The 20,351-nt window shown below is 36.5% G+C and overlaps 3 protein-coding genes across 3 annotated transcripts in view; 2 read left to right on the top strand and 1 right to left on the bottom strand.

The window, feature by feature from the left end:
• The window catches only part of LOC141830727 (phosphoglucan, water dikinase, chloroplastic), a 28,757-nt gene extending 22,856 nt beyond the window's left edge, over positions 1-5,901 (top strand). The window contains exons 14-19 of the mRNA XM_074718152.1: positions 1,185-1,271; positions 1,429-1,515; positions 1,610-1,686; positions 3,868-4,027; positions 4,166-4,283; positions 4,582-5,901. Coding sequence (XP_074574253.1) covers positions 1,185-1,271; positions 1,429-1,515; positions 1,610-1,686; positions 3,868-4,027; positions 4,166-4,283; positions 4,582-5,483 — 1,431 coding nt within the window. The 3' untranslated portion in view covers positions 5,484-5,901. The remainder of the gene's footprint in view (positions 1-1,184; positions 1,272-1,428; positions 1,516-1,609; positions 1,687-3,867; positions 4,028-4,165; positions 4,284-4,581) is intronic.
• Positions 5,902-10,001: 4,100 nt separating this feature from the next.
• LOC141831202 (putative protein phosphatase 2C 33) lies at positions 10,002-13,823 on the top strand. The gene is made up of 5 exons (XM_074718617.1): positions 10,002-10,585; positions 10,723-11,100; positions 11,217-11,334; positions 13,137-13,360; positions 13,447-13,823. Exons 1-5 carry the CDS (start codon positions 10,334-10,336, stop codon positions 13,687-13,689), a joined length of 1,215 nt encoding a protein of 404 aa, XP_074574718.1. The 5' UTR covers positions 10,002-10,333; the 3' UTR covers positions 13,690-13,823.
• Positions 13,824-15,589: 1,766 nt separating this feature from the next.
• On the bottom strand, positions 15,590-18,896 carry LOC141831203 (cysteine proteinase 1-like). Its single transcript, XM_074718618.1, has 4 exons — positions 18,432-18,896; positions 18,205-18,324; positions 16,178-16,424; positions 15,590-16,064 (listed from the first exon to the last, which is right to left on the bottom strand). The coding sequence occupies exons 1-4, from the start codon at positions 18,888-18,890 to the stop codon at positions 15,784-15,786; spliced, it is 1,107 nt and encodes a 368-aa protein (XP_074574719.1). The 5' UTR covers positions 18,891-18,896; the 3' UTR covers positions 15,590-15,783.
• Between the last annotated feature and the right edge of the window lie 1,455 nt (positions 18,897-20,351).

The following is a 20,351-nucleotide window of genomic DNA, read 5'->3' as shown; positions in this document are numbered from 1 at the left end:
AGAAAAATCACTTGCAAGTAGGAGGAGGTTGCGGATGGCCTTGCTCCTAGATGGAACAAACAGAGGCTCATGGTTCTATGATCTATGTTCAAATGATCAGAGATAGTAGTGATTGTCGTCATCGATCAGGGATAGAATAGGTAATGACTGTGGTGCTATGAGGCAGGGATAGAATTATGAGTGACACATCAAAAAGACAAGTTAGTAATGGGGATCACATGTTCCCCCTCTCTTGCATGAGGACACAGTGGAACCGCATGACAGCTGCAACTTTTGGTTGGCGTAGGAGCAAGCAGGAGGGTATGCTCAGTGTGGTGTTGAGAGAACTAAGCAACACAGGGGAACAAGTGGATAAGTACTCAGTGCTGAATGGGGGCACGCTCTGCATGTTGTGATGTGACTGATTAGGCAACGGGGATGAACGAAGTTGAGGATGGTTCTAAATTTCTAATACTATGTGAGAGGATTATGGGGTTAAAACCCTAGATAATTCCCTCTACCTATATATAGATATTATTGAGTGTATGAAATATTACAAATAGAACTCTGTATCTGCATAACCTTTTAACCTTCTGGATGACTGCACTTGGATGCCATGAAATTGCATTTGTTTTTTCCTAATGGAAGTGGCAATGTAAGGATGAATGAATTTTCAAATAATTAACCATATAACTAAATTATAATAGCTATTATCAATATGCAATTCATATTTTGACAATTGGAATCTACGTATGCAAATGAAGCCAATTATTTTACTTTTCAGAAATTCTCTCTAAATTGTGAAATGCATCAAATTGATTCCTCATTAGCAATAGCAATGACGTCAAAGTTTGCATACATAGGTATATGATACTCATTTTTAGGCTATATGTTGTAAGGAATACAACATAGTAAGAGATATTATTTCTTAATTTAATTTATCTGGTCACGGTAAAGTGTATTTGTTCTTTAGTCTTAATGAAGTGTCTAAGTTATATAATTAATGATATAGGATTCTCAATGGTTAATAAGCATTTGAATCACTGTATCTTGTTCCTCCTAATCATCTGTCATACACGTTTTTTTATCTTCATCGATATGCCAGTGTTACTGTATACCATTTTCTGCAGCTTGGTTTTGTAAAATATGTTTCTATTTATCAAATCAAGATGTCTTTTTAATTTAAATGTTTATACTTGCTTCAGGTTGAAAGTATTGTTCCAGGATCTTTGGCTTCAATCACTGAAAAACCTGTCATCCTGGTTGTCAATAAGGCTGATGGGGATGAGGAGGTTATAATCTATCTACTGCCATTAATACGGTTACTTATCTTGCTTGTAGTGCCATTCATCACTTTTTCAGTTTTGATATGCTAACCTTATTTTCTTGGTTTTAGTATTATTTTTGTCGTAAAGTTTAGATTCATTATTCTGGGTTGTGATTAATTAGGTCAAAGCTGCAGGAGATAATATTGTAGGGGTTGTACTTCTACAGGAGATGCCCCACCTTTCTCATCTCGGTGTCAGAGCTCGACAGGTGAATTTATAAATGCTATATGTAACTTGAGATAACTGAAAGATGTTTGGCTATGCCTAATTAAGTTGGTATTTTCATCATTACCCCTTCTTAGGAAAAAGTGGCATTTGTGACTTGTGAGGATGATGATAAAATAGCTTCCATCAGGAAACTTGAAGGAAAGTATGTTAGGTATGTTCATTGAACTCTATTGTGTTGTCTAATTGATGAGAGATTTCTTTTGGGTACTTCTATTAATTTTTTTATTTGCTTTAATTTTGACAGTCTAATTCCTCTGATTAAATTTGTTTCTTATTTGTGAAATTTTCAATATCCCTCTCTCTTATGTTAAATATGTGTTCCTTCTCCTCTAATTTCAAAAAATTGTGAAAGTGTTTGTCATTTTGGTTAAATTACCAAGGGCACCCTTGTGCAACTCCTAAAGGTCTGCAGTACCTTCAGTATTTTGTGTAGTTGATAGCAGTTAAGATTTCATATTGTTAACTATTTTAATTGGATGCCTGTTTTAAGAGTTGGTGATTTTTTAGAACATAAACAGAAAGGTAGGTAGACTATTATGTAAGGAGGGAGATTGGAAAGGTATTGGGACTTTTTGCTTGCTCCTGACTCTTTTTCGTTGCTTCCGCTCACATTTGACTGGAAGCCCTGGAGAGGGTTTTGGTGTCCTTGCATATTTGCTCAGTCTACCTCTCCGTACGATTAATAAGAGAACTGTTACTCTAGACATGCCTCTCTCTTTCCTTTTCCACAAAAGTCGGACCCTTCCCTCCAAGTAGACATAGTGTAAGTGATGTCTCCTTTGATAATCTTATAAAACAAAAGCGTCTTGTATGAATTTTCTCCCAGACATAACTTAGCAAATAAAGAGAAACAAAATGATTTCCTATTAAGTTCTTGTCTTTTATGTTAGTACTGGATAAATTTAGTAAGTCTCCTTGGACATTTCTGGATGTTAATTGCATTGATGAGAGCATAGAATGAATAAGTTCAAAGTTTGCATTATGAGTAGCTGCATAAGCGGTTTTAGGTTAAAGCTAAAACAGAATATATGACATGTAGCTTCAACAGTAAGAGAAATTGAGAGGATAGTTTAAACTCAATATATGGATAGAAAATCTTTGCAAGAGTTCAAGTATTGTGTATATATTATTCAACAAGAAGGATTATCTTGTTTATATTATTCAACAAGAAGGATATGTTTGGATGAACATATAGTTAATATGATAAAGAGAGAGGTTAGGATAAGGATTTTTTGAATTTTAGTGTATTGGATGCCCCATGGGTTCAAATAAAAGTTTTAGAGTTGGAGTGTGATTGATCATTCTTAGCCATAGTGTTGAACAAATTGGAAATATCATGTTAAAAAAACCGTGTTAGAAGAGATGATAATGTCAAGATGAATATATGAGGTCAATATACAAGTAAAATGAAAAACACTGCTATCTTAGAGCTATAATAAATGATAGAATGAGAGAAAACTTGTTAAGATAATATATATGTTCAAAGATAACTAATGGATTAATTAATTTGAAATTGGGCTTGGAGGCATGGGCTGTGGAGGAAGACATTTCAATGATGGGATAAGATTTGTATATCCAACTCCAATCACGGTTGTTAAAATCGATGTCTGAATCAAAATCAGATGGATAAGAATTCTAAGTATTGGTCATGTTAGATTGACACTATCTAGAAGTTTACATTATTCTGTTCAAATTGAAAATCTGGACTAAACAGAATCAAAATTTTTGGTATGATTTTGACTATTTTTCATTAAGATTGACTTTCAACAACCCCAGTTTTAAAAACTTTATGCGGAAATTATATAATATGACAATTCAATTTACATGCACAAAAGTTTGGTCGTTATAATTTAGTAGCAAAAATAAAAATTTATAATGTTTTGATGGAAATGTGGTTCAACTTGAACCAAATGGGTAATTAGGTGTTATTATTGGATTGATTTTCATAGTCATTTTATTGAGGAGCTTGGTGCTTCTGGAAATTAGGGAAATCCAGAATACAGACCAAGGAGAGATGGAGAGGTAAGAAGAGAAAGGTTTGGTGAGATGGCAGATTGGCTAGGTGTTACGGAGGGTTTTGAGTACTTTGAACTGGAATATGCTTCTATAAACTTGGTTTAAGAAAGTAGGTACTTGGAGCCATATATATATATGCCTGTCCAAACATGTTCAAGCAGTACATAAACGTGGCTCTAGTCTTTAACGGGTTGGATTGTGTGGATGAACACCCAGCCTGCTAGTCTCTGTGTTTGTCCATAGGTACACTTGTTTAATTTTACTACATTGTTGGTTAGTCAACTCATTTATCGATGTTACCATCTCAAATTTACAGGTTGGAAGCTTCATCTACTGGTGTTGAAGTGTTTCCAGCATCTAGAGATACAGAGGATTTGCCTCATGAAAGATTGAGTATTTCAAGTTCATCAAAAATTCAACTTCCAGCTAATAACTCATCCATTTTGGATATTCCTAATGCGCCATACTCAAGTCAGGTATTACTTATATCTGATACACTAGTTAAATCTTGCCTCAGCCATTCTTTATCGTTGCTTGTCTCAATATTTATCTCTCACTTAATTTACCACCAACGCTCCCCTAATGGTATTTATTAATGTCAACGGGTTAAACAGAATTCTTCAGATGGAACTGTGAGTTCACTAGAAGTTTCAGAGGCCACAGCTGAATCTTCTGGTGCAAAAGCTGCTGCTTGTGGTCTCCTTGTGTCTCTATCAAATAGCTCTGAGAAGGGTAATATATTATTTCATATGCTGAAATTTTGTTTTTATTCTCCAGGAAGCCCCCTCTTTAAATATAAAATACCATCTGAACTGCATAAATTTCTCCTTTGAAGTCTTTCCTAGGACTTTTAGATATACAAATAATTTATCTACGAAAACATCTTTGTTTAGGTTCTATTTGAACCTACATGGTAGGAATCTTAATATCCCTTGAGTCAGCCTTTCTCTGAGTCTAATAATTTGTTATTTTTTGATCCATATATAATATTTAGATATTTTCTATCTTTTGATTGTGACATTTGGTGCAGTTTACAGTGATCAAGGGGTTCCTGCTGCATTCAGGGTTCCATCAGGTGCAGTGATTCCTTTTGGATCTATGGAGTTAGCTATAGAAAAAAGTGGTTCAACCAAATCTTTTCTATCACTCGTAGAACAATTAGAGATTGCTAATCTTGAAAATGGAGAAGTTGACCGCGTATGCTCTGAGCTCCACTCATTGATTTCTGCCCAACGTCCACCTGACGAGACACTGGAAGCCATTGGAAAAATTCTCCCAACCAATACACGTTTTATTGTAAGATCTAGTGCCAATGTCGAGGACTTGGCTGGAATGTCAGCAGCTGGTTTGTATGAGTCTGTACCAAATGTCAGCCTATCGAACCCAGATGTCTTTGGAGCGGCTGTTGCTCGAGTATGGGCTTCTCTTTACACTAGAAGATCAGTTTTAAGCCGTCGGGCAGCTGGTATTCCTCAAAAGAATGCATTGATGGCAGTTCTGGTGCAGGAGATGTTGTTTCCGGATCTCTCTTTTGTGCTTCACACAGTAAGCCCCACTGATCATGATGCTCAGCTGGTTGAAGCAGAGATAGCTCCTGGTCTCGGGGAAACTCTTGCCTCTGGAACTCGTGGCACCCCATGGCGGCTTTCATCAGGGAAGTTCGATGAAAGAGTAAACACCTTGGCTTTTGCCAACTTCAGCGAAGAGCTATTGGTTCTTAGTTCTGGCCCAGCAGATGGAGAAGTTATTCGTTTGACTGTGGATTATAGTAAGAAGCCATTGACCATCGATCCCATTTTCAGGAGGCAGCTTGCTCAGCGTCTATCCACAATCGGTTTCTTTCTGGAACAGAAATTTGGATGCCCTCAGGATGTTGAAGGGTGTGTGGTTGGCAAAGACATCTTCATTGTTCAAACAAGGCCTCAACCTTAACCAGTTACATCATCTTCTATTCATCGATGATGTTGATCTTGAAGATAAGAAATCCAGGCACTTCAACTCTAGAAGTTTGCAACTGGACGAAGCCATAGGGAAGGACAGGCACCATTTTATCAGCAGGGGCAAAAATCTCGGTATCATATTAACTACGTTGATTGGTCCCATCCCCAAATGGACCAAATTTTCTTGCGTGTGAGTTTTACAAATAAATACCCACGGATGAGACTTATAGCGATATACTGATTTGAATAATTCGGAAGGTCAAGGAGTCGGGTTTGAATCCTTTGGTTTAATATTTCATCGTGTAGTATTACTGGCAGTTATTCGTCGAGTTCATTTTAAACCATAGCAATTTGGTTTAATCTTTCAATTTGCAACAAAGATACTAGTCTACTATCCTTTACTCTTTCAATTTGTTTTAATCGCTGGAGGAATACAAGGATTGTGACAACAAAATGGTGAAAGCGTTCCATCTCCAGCAATCAGGCTCCTCTAGGAGTTTCTTGGTCGTTAAGATCATAAACTGCTGCTCGAGCATCAGTTCAAACAGTAAGGAATTCAAGACTCTTCTCATTAATGCTTTCCTTTATTTTTTCACATTTTTTGTATGAATAGAAAATACTCATTTTTTTTATATGCATGGGGTTTTTATGAATATTTACCTTAATTTCATAAGATTTATATTTTTGTCAACTTTTTATATATATAGGCAAAAATTAAGATGATGTTTTTTTTAATAGTCAAAGGGACGTTTTATATTTCAGTTGTGTATAATTATTTAAATATTTTTTAGTAATATTATTTTTATTTAAATTTTAATTTTTAAATTGGTTTAAATTTAGGATTAAATTTATGTTATAGCAGTTATGAAATTATAAGTATTACAATATGAATATTTTTTAATAGTTTTATATTGTGGTAATTATGATTTTATAGTTATTATAATATGAATCTTTATTTACATTATAGTAATTATAAAATTATAATTGTTATAATGTATTTGATCAAGAGAGAAATAATAATATTAAATAATATTGATACTTACACAAATATATAAAATATATAAGATAGAATAATGAATAATGAAGCGAAACACTCCTTTAATTAAAAATAAATATAAAACACTCTTTGACTATTTAAGCAAAAAAAAAAAAAAAAAGGCACCATCTTGATTTTTGTCCTATATGTCAAGGGCCTCGTGGAATGCATGATGAATTATTTAACAATATAGACAGTTATTTTTGATTTGTTTTGGTGTAGTCCATCATCACACCCTACCCTACCCTCCATGCTTTGATGTCCATGTTTCGTCTGGGGGTATGGTGCCGTGGTAGGATATTTAGGTTGTTACCTAGGTACCCATGGTTCGATTCCCAATTGGTGCATTTTTAAGAATTTTCTTCCAAATGGAGAGTGCAATCAAAGGATGCTAGGCGTCTGAGCAGGCTGTTGTGTGTACTTTCCGATTTATCTTAGTGGTCAGTAAAAAATTTCTATGGGACCGAATCGATCATCTTCAGAGATAGTCAATGATGCTAACTGAGATTTATTTATTTATTTATTTTTATGTCCATGTTTCATGTCTGAGCCAACAATAGAAGATCATGACTTCTTATATTAGAAAATTCTATTATAAAATTTGTTCATATATAGTTTTTGACATGTTGGAGGATTAAAATTAAAGGTTATGATTTTGGTTTAACTTTTTTACGACTAGAAGTAGAAGTTTTAAAAAGTAAAAGGCACCTAAAAGAACAAGAAAGTTTAATTATGTAGAAAGAGCGAGTTTTAGAGAAACGTAAAAGATGTATGAGGTAACTAGTCGAGATGATGTATCAATAGTTGATTAAAGCTCTAAAAAGACATCGTAGAAAAAGACATCGTTTTGATAGAAGAGAAACTATCTCTGAAGGGAGCATGCTGGCAAACCCAGAGTTTTGATTATGCTCCCCAAGAGAAAAATTCTTACAAATACACCGTAGCTGGAGATCGACCAAAAAAGGTAGAAGAGTTCAGATTTTAATAATATCTAGGACGCCCTCAAAATTATGGTAAGGTTGTAGCAAATATTGTTAAGGATATTTGTTTAAAAATATAATAATAAAAGGATATTTTTGTTGGAAATGTGAATAGAAGAAAGAGGTGGATGTAAGGAGAAGATATCATTGTGAATGAATTTTTAGTCTCATATTGGGAGCCTCGGTCTTATTGTTGGTTTATATTGTATCTCATGCATTGATGCAAATGATGACATTGGGTGTGCAAGGGGTGTAAATCTAGGGTCTGAATTTTTCTTTGCTGAGCAACTATTGTTGGTATGCTTCTTCTTGAGTTGGGTAATCAGGTGACTTCTCTTCCGACTCAACACTCGGAGTACTTGACAGCTTGACCACTCAGCATTGATCCGAAAGCACCCGGACTCAAGAGCACTCGGAGTCCCGACTTCCCACTTGATCTCGAGAGCACTCAGGCACTTGAACGACTCATATCCTGACAACGTCGATAATACAATAGATTTTCTATTGTCAACGTGAGATTATCAGCTCAGGCCAATCAACAAATAAGTTGAAGTTGTATCTCAATTTCAATTTATAATTTTCCTTGTAATCTTCAACAATAAGATTGTAATAATTTTTAATATAATTTATGCAATTACCTTTAAACTAGGATAAAGTTATAGTTTCTTAAAATTATCAAAGAAAATCTAACAAATACATGTTTTTGAGGTTCACTCATTTTAGAGTTGAAATTTATTTGAGGCTTTGATTTTGCCTAAATAGATGATCCAAAAAGGATCCATTTAGGATCTTATCCAATATTCACACACAATAATTGATAAGATTTATTAACATCTAACTTATCGATATCAATCCTTCCACCATTCATTAAGAATATGTCTTATCTTCAATAAAAGGTGAAATTCGTTACCCCAACAAGTCAACATGATCGATCTTATGACCATTTGTGAGGAGGTACATGCGGTTTTAAAAATTTATTGAGTTTAGTTTTAAGATTATTGAGTTTAGTTTTAAGATTTATTTAGGATTTTCAAAATATTTCATTTTGATGATTATTCATGCTTTATTAGGATTTAAAATCAACTTAGAATTTTGAAATAATATATATTTCTTTATTTCATATCCTTGGAAGAATTTCATTTGTTAAATTTTCATGTTTGTACTGATTTTACAATGGTAAAAAGTTTAAAACCCACCATTCCTTCAAAAAACATTATATTGAATTTACAAAATGATAAAAAGTGCATTTTATGGTTGTAGAAATTTTCTATAAATATTAATTTTATGATTTCTTTTTGCTAAATTCATAATTTTAAAATAGAATTAAAAAAAACCTTCCAACTATATGGGGCCAAATGAAAAAAAAAAAAGGATAAACGTAGTGAACAAATAAAATAGGTGCAAAAGTGACCAAATCCCTCCACTGTTTGCCTTAAGGCTCCTGAAAGATAGGTAAATTACAATACCGAACAATTTCTTGGATGAAAGAAATTAATTCTTAAAGGATATGAATTTAAACCTTACTTTATTATCATTATTACAAATCTTGCCATCTGACTATCAACTTGCTACGTTTGTGAGAAAAAAAATATATAATTATTATAAATCTATCATATACCAATTTGACTACGCTCATGAAGTAATAAAATTCACATATGGTAAAAATAAAATACACTAATTAGGATGTGATATTATATCAGAACTATAATTTAAATTGATTAAGTTGAAAGTTTTAAGTTTAAATTATAATTTTTAAGCTTAAATTATATTTTAAAGAAATGAAACCTACTAATTCATTAAGTTTTATACTTTAATTTTAAAATTTAAAATAAATAAATAAACTTTCTAAATTCGGATATCAGTTCTCTTACACTTATACTTATGAAACATAGTTGAGTTAGTTTGAAACCAAGTTGTTAATATGGATAAGAATTGAATTTTGATAAAATTGAGGTAATATTTTTTTTAATGATCAATTATAAGTTTTTTTATTTGATCGTGAGATCGACGTGCGGAATTGCACAAGCGGCGGATTAATTTTTTGCTGAAGAAAAATAAAATAGACAACCTGCAACGAATCGAGAGAGAGAGAGAGAGAGAGAGCAAGCGAACGGGAATAATGGAAGCATTGGAGCCACGCATTTGGAATTGCAGAGAAGTAGTAGGAAGAACGCCAAGGATTCATGGCGAAAGAGATGGAGATTGAAACTTCCTGTGTCCTGTGTTCTCCATTGACGATCCTCGTCGTCGTCGAGTCGATTAATCTTACGGAAGAGCTGGTTCTTTCTTCCTTCTTCTCTCCCGCTTCTTTTTGATGGATACCTTCCTTTCTTGCCCCCTTTCTGTAAAAGGGTCACCTTTTTCTTGTAAAGAAGAATAGTTCGGTTGTGTTCGTCTCGTTGTCGATTTTTTTAATGATCTGTCCCTGAAGATTTTGTTTTTGTTTGATCTTATCCGTTTTGCAATCAAAATTTTGTCTTTGTTTGCTGAAATCATTTTGTAATCCAGCTTCTTGGATGTATAGGTAGGTATACTCGTCTTTATTGCTTTCCTTGTTGTTGTTGCTCCTTGTTTCCTTCTTATTTCCGTTTGCAATTCGTCAAGATTGCCTTTTGCCCCTTCCCCTTTCATCTTGAATCGGTTTCTGGTCTTGGGGAGCAGAGGAAGTTTGGAAGTTTGACGGTGAGGGTGTTGGATTGCTCGGATCGAAGAGGTCGAAAAGTGGTGTTTTTAATCTGGGGCTCGACGGATCCGCCTACTCGATTCGTTTGGTTCAGCTACCTGGCTGCTCTGGAGTGCATATTGGAGGTGATCAGGACCCTGCCGATGGGGTCCTGCTTGTCGGCCGACGGGCGGAGCGGTGGCTCACGCCCGTCGTCCCCGTCGTCGCCGGCATCGGGGACCAGGCGACAACGGGGTCGCTCGAGGAGGTTGATGCGGACATCGCCAGAGGAGGAGGAGGAGGAGCTCTGCGGGATCCCCGGGAGGAAGTTTCGAAATGGCTCCACCAGCGCCGCCTCGCTATTCACCCAGCAGGGCAAGAAGGGGACTAACCAGGACGCCATGATCGTTTGGGAGGTCTGTCGGATTCCTTTCTACACTCATTTTTCACTACTAAATTGAACTTCTGGCCATGTAATCTCGATCCAGAAGTGTTTTTCTGTTTGTTTCTGAGATTGTTATATGCTCTTCACAATTTGATCTTCGACATGCAGAATTTTGGTGATAGGAGTGATACAATCTTTTGTGGAGTTTTTGACGGCCATGGTTCTAATGGCCACATGGTGGCAAGGAAAGTAAGAGATATTCTCCCTTTGAATCTACGTGCCAGTTGGGAGCTAATCACAGGAAATGATGAATTCAAAGAGAATAACACCGACTCCGTGAATTCGGATGTAATTCCATCTCCAATCCCCAAGGATGAATCCATAGCTTCTACTGGCTTTGACGAGAGGGATAGATGTTCAAAATTCTCAAAAACAATGAAAGACTCGTTCCTGAAGGCTTTCAGAATTGTGGATAAGGAACTGAGATTGCATCCGGAGATTGATTGCTTCTACAGTGGGACAACAGCAGTCACTCTGGTTAAGCAGGTCTATAACTTCCCATATAATGTTCATGTTCAACTAATAGAACCGTCTATCAGTTGTAGTTTAGCTGTAACAATTTCCAATATTTTCTTCAGTGAATGGTCTTTTGTCTTCTGTAGGGTCAAGATCTTGTCATTGGCAATGTTGGAGACTCGAGAGCAGTTTTGGGCACTAGAGATGAAAATAACTCCTTGATTGCCGTCCAGCTGACTTTGGATCTAAAACCAAGTCTTCCCAGTATGTTTTCGTTGTATACCTTATTCATGCATCCTGGCACATGCATCGTTATCATCCATTTTTGACATAGGATCTTGGTGATGCCCCTTTTGGGATGCTAGAATAGGCAATACATATACTTCAGTCATTCCTAACTTACCATTGAATGCGTGACTTATTCGGTATTCCTATGTCACTAATGTTCCTTTGTAAATGTTTGTTTTCAACCATTTTCATTTAAGAAGTTTTTATGAGAAATAACATCATCCTCTCACACGATTATCTTTCGGTGGGAGTTTGGTTGGGTGGCCTTTTAGAATGATAGGCAAGATGGTAAGGCTGCTGTTTTCGTGAAAAGTATTTGGGATAATTTAGTCTACCCTTTGACAAAACTCACTGCATTTTAGTGTCGATCCAGTGTTTCGTTCTCTAACTTTCATTTGCAAATTTGGGATGTGCAAGTTTTTAACTCATCTTACAATGAAGGCTCTTATAATTGATTATTTTTTCACAGCGCTAGTTTCCTTTTGAACTCTGCTCATGACGAACAAACTCAATCATGACCGGTCCCAAGCTCAAATAAAGGAAGCGGGTTGCGTTACGTTGTTAGCAGATGTTAAAACATAGACAAATATTATGTATGGATTCATCAAATTAGTTTCCTTTTGCAGACTGCATAGTATTGAATGAGTAGTTCACAGATTATAACTTGCAGAGCCATGGTCCTTTAGAGGTGCACTCTGTCATGAAATTCCACACTATGCCTTACTTAATATGTTATAACAAATATAACATCCTAACAATTCAATTCACTACACAATTATCTCGATTATGTTTGAGTGAAAGATTTTCAGTTTGTCTCATTTTGGTATTTCACAATTTTGACTTCTTATAGAAGGACTTCACATTTAAGCACTATTACTAATGTGTGTTCATGTTAACCATAAAGGAACATGCTGTTATCCTTTCACACTCATTTCATATTGCTTAAAATGTGTTGGCTTGCGACTTTTTCGTTCTTTGTATTTTCTAGAATTCATCGACTACCTTTGCAATAAGCTTTATCTGTATTATTGATCGTCGTCTAGTCTAGTGTCTGGTGTTCTGTTTCTGGCCATAGCATAATTCACTTCTGTGGATGATGTGTGGGATCTTATAAAAGTTTTCTTAGTTTTGACATTTTGTGAAGCTTGACAAGGCCAATTTACACATTAATTTCATTGTCAAATTATCACCTCTGAGTTCAGTTCAAATGCGTGTTCATCGACTTCCTTTCCTTCTGAGAACTAGATGATCTGCATATTGATGCTCTCTCATTATAAGGTTGATATGGGGGATCGGTAGCAAATTCCTTTTCGTAAAAAGGAAATATATCGAAGGTCTATGAGAAATTACAAGAATATGATTCCCTATCAAGTATTGTGACATGGAATTATGGATCTAAAATTTGATCCAATCATCGAAAATTTGAGGCTTCCCATTCTCCTACCTTTAGCTATCCTTTATTCATTATGTTTCAACTTCTCTCTTTCTCTCTTACACACACACACACATCATCTTGTTTCTCTTTATTCATTATGTATCAACTTCTTTCTCTCGTTCACGCACACATATCTTGTTTCTACTTATCGAATTTGAGATTCTTCTGCACCGACAAAAGAAGTTTAAAATGGTTCTGATGTTTGAATTAGTTAGTATATGTGATAACTGTGGAAGATACAATGAATGGTCTTGCTTCCCTTAGCATTTCTAAGTAGTTTCTATCATTGCGGCAATGCCTTGTGATTAATTTTCTTTGAGAATATAATGTTTTTCCTCCGCAGGGGAAGCTGAAAGAATTAGGCGTTGTAGAGGCCGTATCTTCGCTTTGAGGGATGAACCGGAGGTGGCTCGGGTATGGCTGCCCGATATTGATTCCCCGGGCTTGGCTATGGCACGGGCGTTTGGAGATTTCTGTTTAAAGGATTTTGGTTTAATATCTGTGCCTGAAGTTTCTTACAGACGCATCGCTGAAAAAGACGAGTTTATCGTGTTGGCCACGGATGGGGTGAGATGCATTCAGTTCCGATATTAGCTGACAGAAATGTGCGAACTCAGCGTTGCATCCTTACAACTTTTATCGATTTTTGTCAGGTTTGGGATGTTCTATCCAACAAAGAGGTGATACACATAGTTGCATCTGCTCCTGCAAGGGCCTCTGCTGCTCGGTATCTCACTGAGTCAGCTGTACGCGCCTGGAAGTCCAAGTATCCAACTTCAAAAATCGATGATTGTGCTGCGGTTTGCCTCTTCCTCAATATCGACACATCCAACAACTCCACTCTCGGCGGTAAAGAAGCCAACGGGACACTGAATGAAGTCGAAGGAAGCTCCTGAAAACCTCGTCTAGCTCTCGTTTACATCAAACAGCCTTTTCGAGTGTCTCCCAAGAGACAACAAGTGTGACAACCATCAACCATCATCTTTAATGGCTCTCCGCGGTTGGATGAATAGCAGCCCGACTCTATTAGAATGTCTCGTTCGTTCTCTGATATTTAATATCAATGTGTAGGATTGCATTCTTTGCGCAATTCCGGTTCGGTCACCGCGAGTTGTAAATCCAGTGCCATGTCCTAGTTGTGTTTGTTATCCTGTATTCTGCCTCACTGTGTGAGGAAGCACTTCGTCTATATCTATTCAAGAACTGTGAGCTCCTATGAATGAGCTGTGCTATCACACAAGCAGTAAAATGAACTGAATTTTCAACCGATTCAACCGGAGCCAGCCGAACGGTTCAACCTCCGGTCGGATACACGAAACACGGATCGACATCTATCAGGTTGTGGATGGATGAGGTTGCCAACAAGGATGTGTGTGGACTGTGACTCGACATTTATCGGCATCACATGCTCAAACTTTGCACCTTGTGGAGCTATCCAGTTGCTTGCATTTGCATGTTTGTGGACCAGCAAGTGAATTGAATCTATTTTAAATAGAAAAAAAGGTATAAAATACAAACTGGTTCATGATTTGGGGACAGTGTTGATGAATTTAGTGTACATGTTGCAGTTCTTTGATTTGAATATCTATGATTTTATTAGAGAAAAAGGAAAATAAAAGGGAAAAATTAGAATTTGTTTTTCATATATTTTTTTCTGTCAATTTTTTAATCCTTTAGTGACTTTGGTGGTCTTATGGAGTTTATCTATTGAATTGTTATGCGATTGGATATTTGATAAAATTGTCAGATTTTTTTTTAAATTATGTTTTTATTTTGTTGAAAAAATGATTTGCTCTTAAACTTATAGAATTTTTTAGTTTTGGTAGCAATTGTTGCATAAATATTGTGTTCTATTTAAACCTAAATAATTTTCTTCTAAATTTGTGAAATTCATATCACTTTGATATCTATTATATATATATAGACGAAGATAAAATTGACTAAAAAAATTAAAATTTAAAATTTAGAGATGATATTTTTATCAAAATTTAATTTTTAATTCTCACTAATTTTAACAGTAGGTGTCATGGATTGCCTATGAATGGATGAGTAGGATAACATTTGGCTCTCTATATATATAATTATATAATTCAATAAATTTGGCCAAATTATATATATAAATATATGTGTCAATTTGATAAGATGAATGATCTAATAGGATGCTTTAGAGTACCTTTTCGATAAATTTGGCCAACACTTCTTTGATGATTATGTAATTTTTGCCTCTAAAGCTTCTAGCATTCATGTTTTCATCGCCAATTAAGGCAATGAGCTTGTCAAGGTTTGAACTCTTCTAGGGGGTCAAGTAACCTTCTCAAAATCAGATGTTGATGTTGGTGCTACATGTGAGGGTGATTCTTGTTATGCTAAACTTCATCGATTATACATCAACTCTCAAGCTTACCGACTCTTTCGGGGTTGCACAACCGCCATTCTTTCCTCACCTTGTCATTCTCTCATACGATTCAAATATGGCACGGTCGGTTCCATAGTCCACATATTCTAGTTTGCGAAGCTACAATGACTTCACAAGAGGAAGAGAGACTCGAACCCGACTTCACAAGACTTCACAAGAGTGGCAACTACTTCCATTCAGCTTCAGGAGCTACAATGTCTTCAAGCTTAGTTGAGGAGGTGGTCTACGGAGGTGAAGGCTCAAGTAACAATTTAAGAGAGATTCTTGCCGACCGAGCTAGACAAGATTTTTGCTGTCGATGATACTTGTATTCTATCTCCTACTATTCTTTGGGCTAGGCTTTGTTTGAATGCAAAACTCAATAGCATGCCGAGATTCAATGAACCAATTGGTGATATCTTCACCTACTAGCAAATGGATGCCAATAAAACAGTCCTAAAGACAGATACCATATCATAGTTTAGGAGTTGGCATAGCCAAAGAAACCTACACCAGAAATTCAAGCAGAATACGATAACCGACGCTAATAGAAGTCTATATATGAAGGCTATAATACATGAACTAGAGCAAATGATCACTGATCTTGTTGAGTATTTACCGCGGTGACCGTGGAGACCATGGAATCGACACCGCATACATTGTGACCCCTGCAGATCTTGTAGTACCCATTCTCGCCCCAGCTTTCTCCCCATGAGTTCTTTATTATCCAGTAAGGCTTCTTCTTAAGGCGAATTGGGGAATAACCCTCGGAGCCATAGCCCACCAGGAGCACGCCATGATCCAACCGCCGCCCGCAAACATACGGGCATGATACGCCTCCGATGTAGGTTTGCATGTACACTGCGTTTATGCCAACTGCAGAAAGAATAGCAGAAACATGATCCAAGATTAGTTTACTGTTATATGTTGCTAGAGGTTTGTGAGTCTGGACTAGATTATCAGTAGAACGACAGCACAGGGGCACCTACTTGCAAGAGGGCCATGTTTCACTAGGTTAGCAGCAATTTGATCTTCATCGACAGAGACGACGCTGAAGTTTTGAACTGAAGCAACAATTTTAGACTTGTCAAACTTGCAACCACCTCGGTCGGTCCCAGTGTAAGGATAGTCTTCCTCGCGCTGAAGCCCACCAGCTTTGAGTAAGTACTGGAATGCAGTGGTCATTAAACCGCCATTACATCCCTGGTCGCAGTCATCTGGTTCATCTGAATCGCACTGCAAGAATACGATAAATTGCTTGAGTATGATTTGTAACATGAGCAAAAATCTGTCAGTGAGGAGTAGCCAACAAAAAAAATGGCTTCAAGCAAAAATCTGTGCTTTTCTTTACTCTCTCTCTCTCCTCATGCCTTGTCATCCAAGTAAATCAAGCTTAAGGAGAAGCCAACGAAATTGATCACGAAATTGAAGATTGAATTAGCATCTGGACACAGAAGATGCTAGAACACAAGGGGTTGGCGTTAAAAGTTAAACATGGACATGTATTTAGAGGTCAATGATTTATGCATTTTAGCTCATTTATCAAAACTAGTGGAAGCTGCTTGAGATCATATAGATCATAAGTTAACTGCCAACAGAACAGTAGAGAAGGAAATAACATATAGGAAATGTTTAAAATAGATATATCAATTACAGTAGTTCCTAATACATAGATGGATGGATTGTTTTACTACTGAACAAATATGTATGGACTCATGTATGCTTATTTTCCTATTATTGACCTTAATCACCACCAGATAAACGAATTGGTTGTTTTACTATCAAACAAATTAGCATCAAGTGGTGTTAGTGTTACCAATGTTTTTAAAACCAGAACAGGACAACTGTAACATCTTTACCAATTCATGGTTTTTCCAATTGAACCAATTCCACCATTTCAACTGAAACAAACTGACCTTTAGTTCCCAATTAATATTTCCAAAACATTAATTGCTGTACAAACCAAATGTATAGGACCAGAAAATCAAGCTGAAAAACAATCAAGGGTTGGCCCTATTTTTCTTCTTGGACTTAAATTTTTGTCTTACGTAACTCTTAGCCATATGATTAAACTGGTTGGACTGCGTAAACTTCATGACCTCTTCCCTTTGTCTAATTTGATTGCTGTTCCAGGTTAAGTACATTAAATACGACAAGTTTGCTTAGAAGATGAGCTATATCTTGAAATTGCTAATCAAATATGTAAATACTGATATTTAAGGACAGGTTTACGAAACCTGTACAATTTGTTACAGAATTATCAGGAAACATCCTTCTATCTTCCAGATGACTAATTATAACAATTCTAATAGACAAACAAATTAGACTATTTCCTTTGTGGTCCTTGTTTCAGGTTTTTCCCCTCCTTATGGCTCCACTCAAAAATCATGTTGATTACTTAAGAGATATATTGTTCTGAGCTGTAACATCGTAAATGTTAACGAGCAAGGAATTTAAGCAAAAAAAAAAAAAAAACCCATCCGAGTAAGAGTTTCAATCATGAGATTTTTGGAAGATATGACCCTAAGTATCAATAATTTTTGCTAGTTCTTCAGACAGAAATATGTTCCTAAAAAGTAGAACTTTCCCCTCCTGATATACTATCAAGCAAGTGAATATGGTAAGGTTACTAGAAAGCCAATCAGCTAAATACAATCATATAGATAACACACATCTGATAGCCAAGAAGAAATAAACGGGAGTAATCCTTCCAGTTAAAGATCCACTTATCTTGAAATGATTATACAGTTTCAACTTCTGCAACATTTTCAAGCTTCGTATTCACAGATACGACATTCTACTACTGTTTGTTAGGTAGGTACTTTTTCTCGCTGAAAGCTTTCATAAATAAGGCCTCAGTCATATAAATTACTTAGAAGAGGTTCGCTAAATTCCACGAAACAGACAGCAAAGAATCAAATAAAATAAGACTTTCTAAGTATTTTCTTGAAAAGGTCCGCCCTTTCAATAACGACAATCAAGCATACATGTAGAGTTTTAAGCCGAAAGGCCATACCTCATGATCGCAATCAACTAGCTGCTGCTCACTGAGGCTTTCCAGTTTTCCAGTGGCCAAAAAGTGTGCTCCTTCCAGAGCTGCTGCGGTGCTGAAGGACCAGCACGATCCACACGAACCCTAAAATAAAACAAAAAGGGCAGAAAATAAATCAAGCAACATACAAAAGGGGGCCTTAAAAGAGGCAGAATTAGGTATTGGCCTGTAGAAATGCTTAAAAAGAAAACCTGATTCTTAACGCTAGTGACAGCTCCTTTGTCCCTCCAATCGAAGTCTGTAGGTAGGTCGTTAGTGGGAAGGATAGGCGCCTCGTTGGAAGAAGCCATAGACGGGCGGCGGAGGCCGAGGTAGGCGCGTCGGAACTCAGCGGGAGTTAGGTCAGAGAACTTGGTGACCCCATGGACGGCGGTGGGGTCCAGCTTCTGGTGCTGCGCCGCCCGACGGAGGTTCTTCTTGAACACCTTGAAGCGGTGAGCTCGCTCGTCCTCGTCGGCGTAGGTCTTGCCGAACCGCCTCACGAAGCTAGCAAAGTGCGCCTCCGCGCCGAGCGCCGTCTCGTCCTTGGCGGAGTCCACCACCTGCAGGATCAGCGGATCAGCTTCGGCATCGCCGGATCCGCCGGAGTCGGAGGCGATCGCCGCCGAGGAGAGGAGGAGGAGCGACAGAGAGAGGCGGAGGAGATCCATCGAGTCCCTGATTCCTTCGGCTGCGTCGCCCTTCCGCTTTATCCGCCAGTTGCGTGCATCCATTGGAGGACGACTGACCTATCAGGATCCGACACGTGTACTCCTGGTGAAAATTTATTTGCACTTACCAAAGGAGAACCCGCGATCTCGACTCGATACCGCCGTCTGATTTGATGATCAGTGGAAAGACATTCCGAGTAAGAAAGTGAGTATGCTGTCCGGTGATTTTTAAAGTCGGAGTCGGCGCACCATTCGATCAAAGAAATATTTAATTAATCAAGAGCGTTCGTCGATGAACGGTCCAAATTGATTCTCGCTCGAATCCGTCGATCGGACGGTTGCGGAGGGAGGGGCCTTCGCGGGGAAATTCTCGTCCGAGTTTTTCTTCGGCGGGTCCCACAGGCTTCTGGAAGATCTTGGCCGTCGATGCCAATCCGACGGGCGTTGTGAAGTCGCAACGATTAGCGTGCACAAGACGATGTGAGCCGCTTTATTGCATTTCCAATTTTCCATTAAAAATTTAGATGTACCTAACTTTTGAAAATATTTAAAAGGCCTATTATATTTTAATATTTATTAGGAATATTTTTGTTCAATGATAATTATTAAATATATATAAGATCAATTAAATAAAATAAGTTTAACTACGGACGCCCGGATAGTAAATATTTCACCAACAATATATATGAACAATCAAATTTATAAATAAATAAATATAATAATTTCATGACAATCTAGAAATTAAAGATGGACTGGATTTTGAATGTGAAAGGGATGGATTTTAATAGATTAAATAAAAAATTTACATAGATGATTATATTTTTTAATTATATTATTAAAGGTTTAAAATATAAAAAATTTAAATAATTAAACAAACACAAACAATACATATGAACTTACCCATATTCATCAACAATCAAACTTATAAATAAATATACTAAATAAGTTTAAAATATAAAAAAATTAAACAATTAAACAAGCTCAAATTCAAAATTTGTGACATTAAAAGAACTAAGTGAATTGAGTTGAAACCAAAGTCTAGAAAAAAAAAGAAAATAAATAAATTAAATTTGAATAATCATTTCAGTGGTTTCATTGATTTTAGACGCGGCTTATTTTAACTCATTCATCTTAGCAAATAAGATTGAATATGCATCATGACACGAATACTCTTTCGTTTTGTAAGACTTAATAAGGAATTATCTATTCAATGATTTTTTTTACTTGTACAAATGATCTTATTGCTAGAACCATCAATTTAGATTGGACATATCAGATTAATCCATTTTGCCAAATAATTTAAGTAGATTAGATTAAAATTTTATCAATCCATTTTAAAATGGATTCAAGTGGATCGACTCATCTAGGTCCGTGACCCACATGGGTCGGCCCGTGATGGGCTTGAATTAGCCCGCGGATTGAGAAAATTTATTTTTAAAAAAAATTAAAATTAAAGTAGAA

The sequence above is a fragment of the Curcuma longa genome, chromosome 6 (genome assembly GCF_044706935.1).
Source record: "Curcuma longa cultivar G26 ecotype Majalengka, Jawa Barat chromosome 6, ITB_CL_G26_1.1, whole genome shotgun sequence".
NCBI lineage: Eukaryota > Viridiplantae > Streptophyta > Magnoliopsida > Zingiberales > Zingiberaceae > Curcuma > Curcuma longa.
The sequence above is the reverse complement of the archived record's forward strand: the minus strand, read 5'-3'. Positions and strand labels throughout refer to the sequence as shown.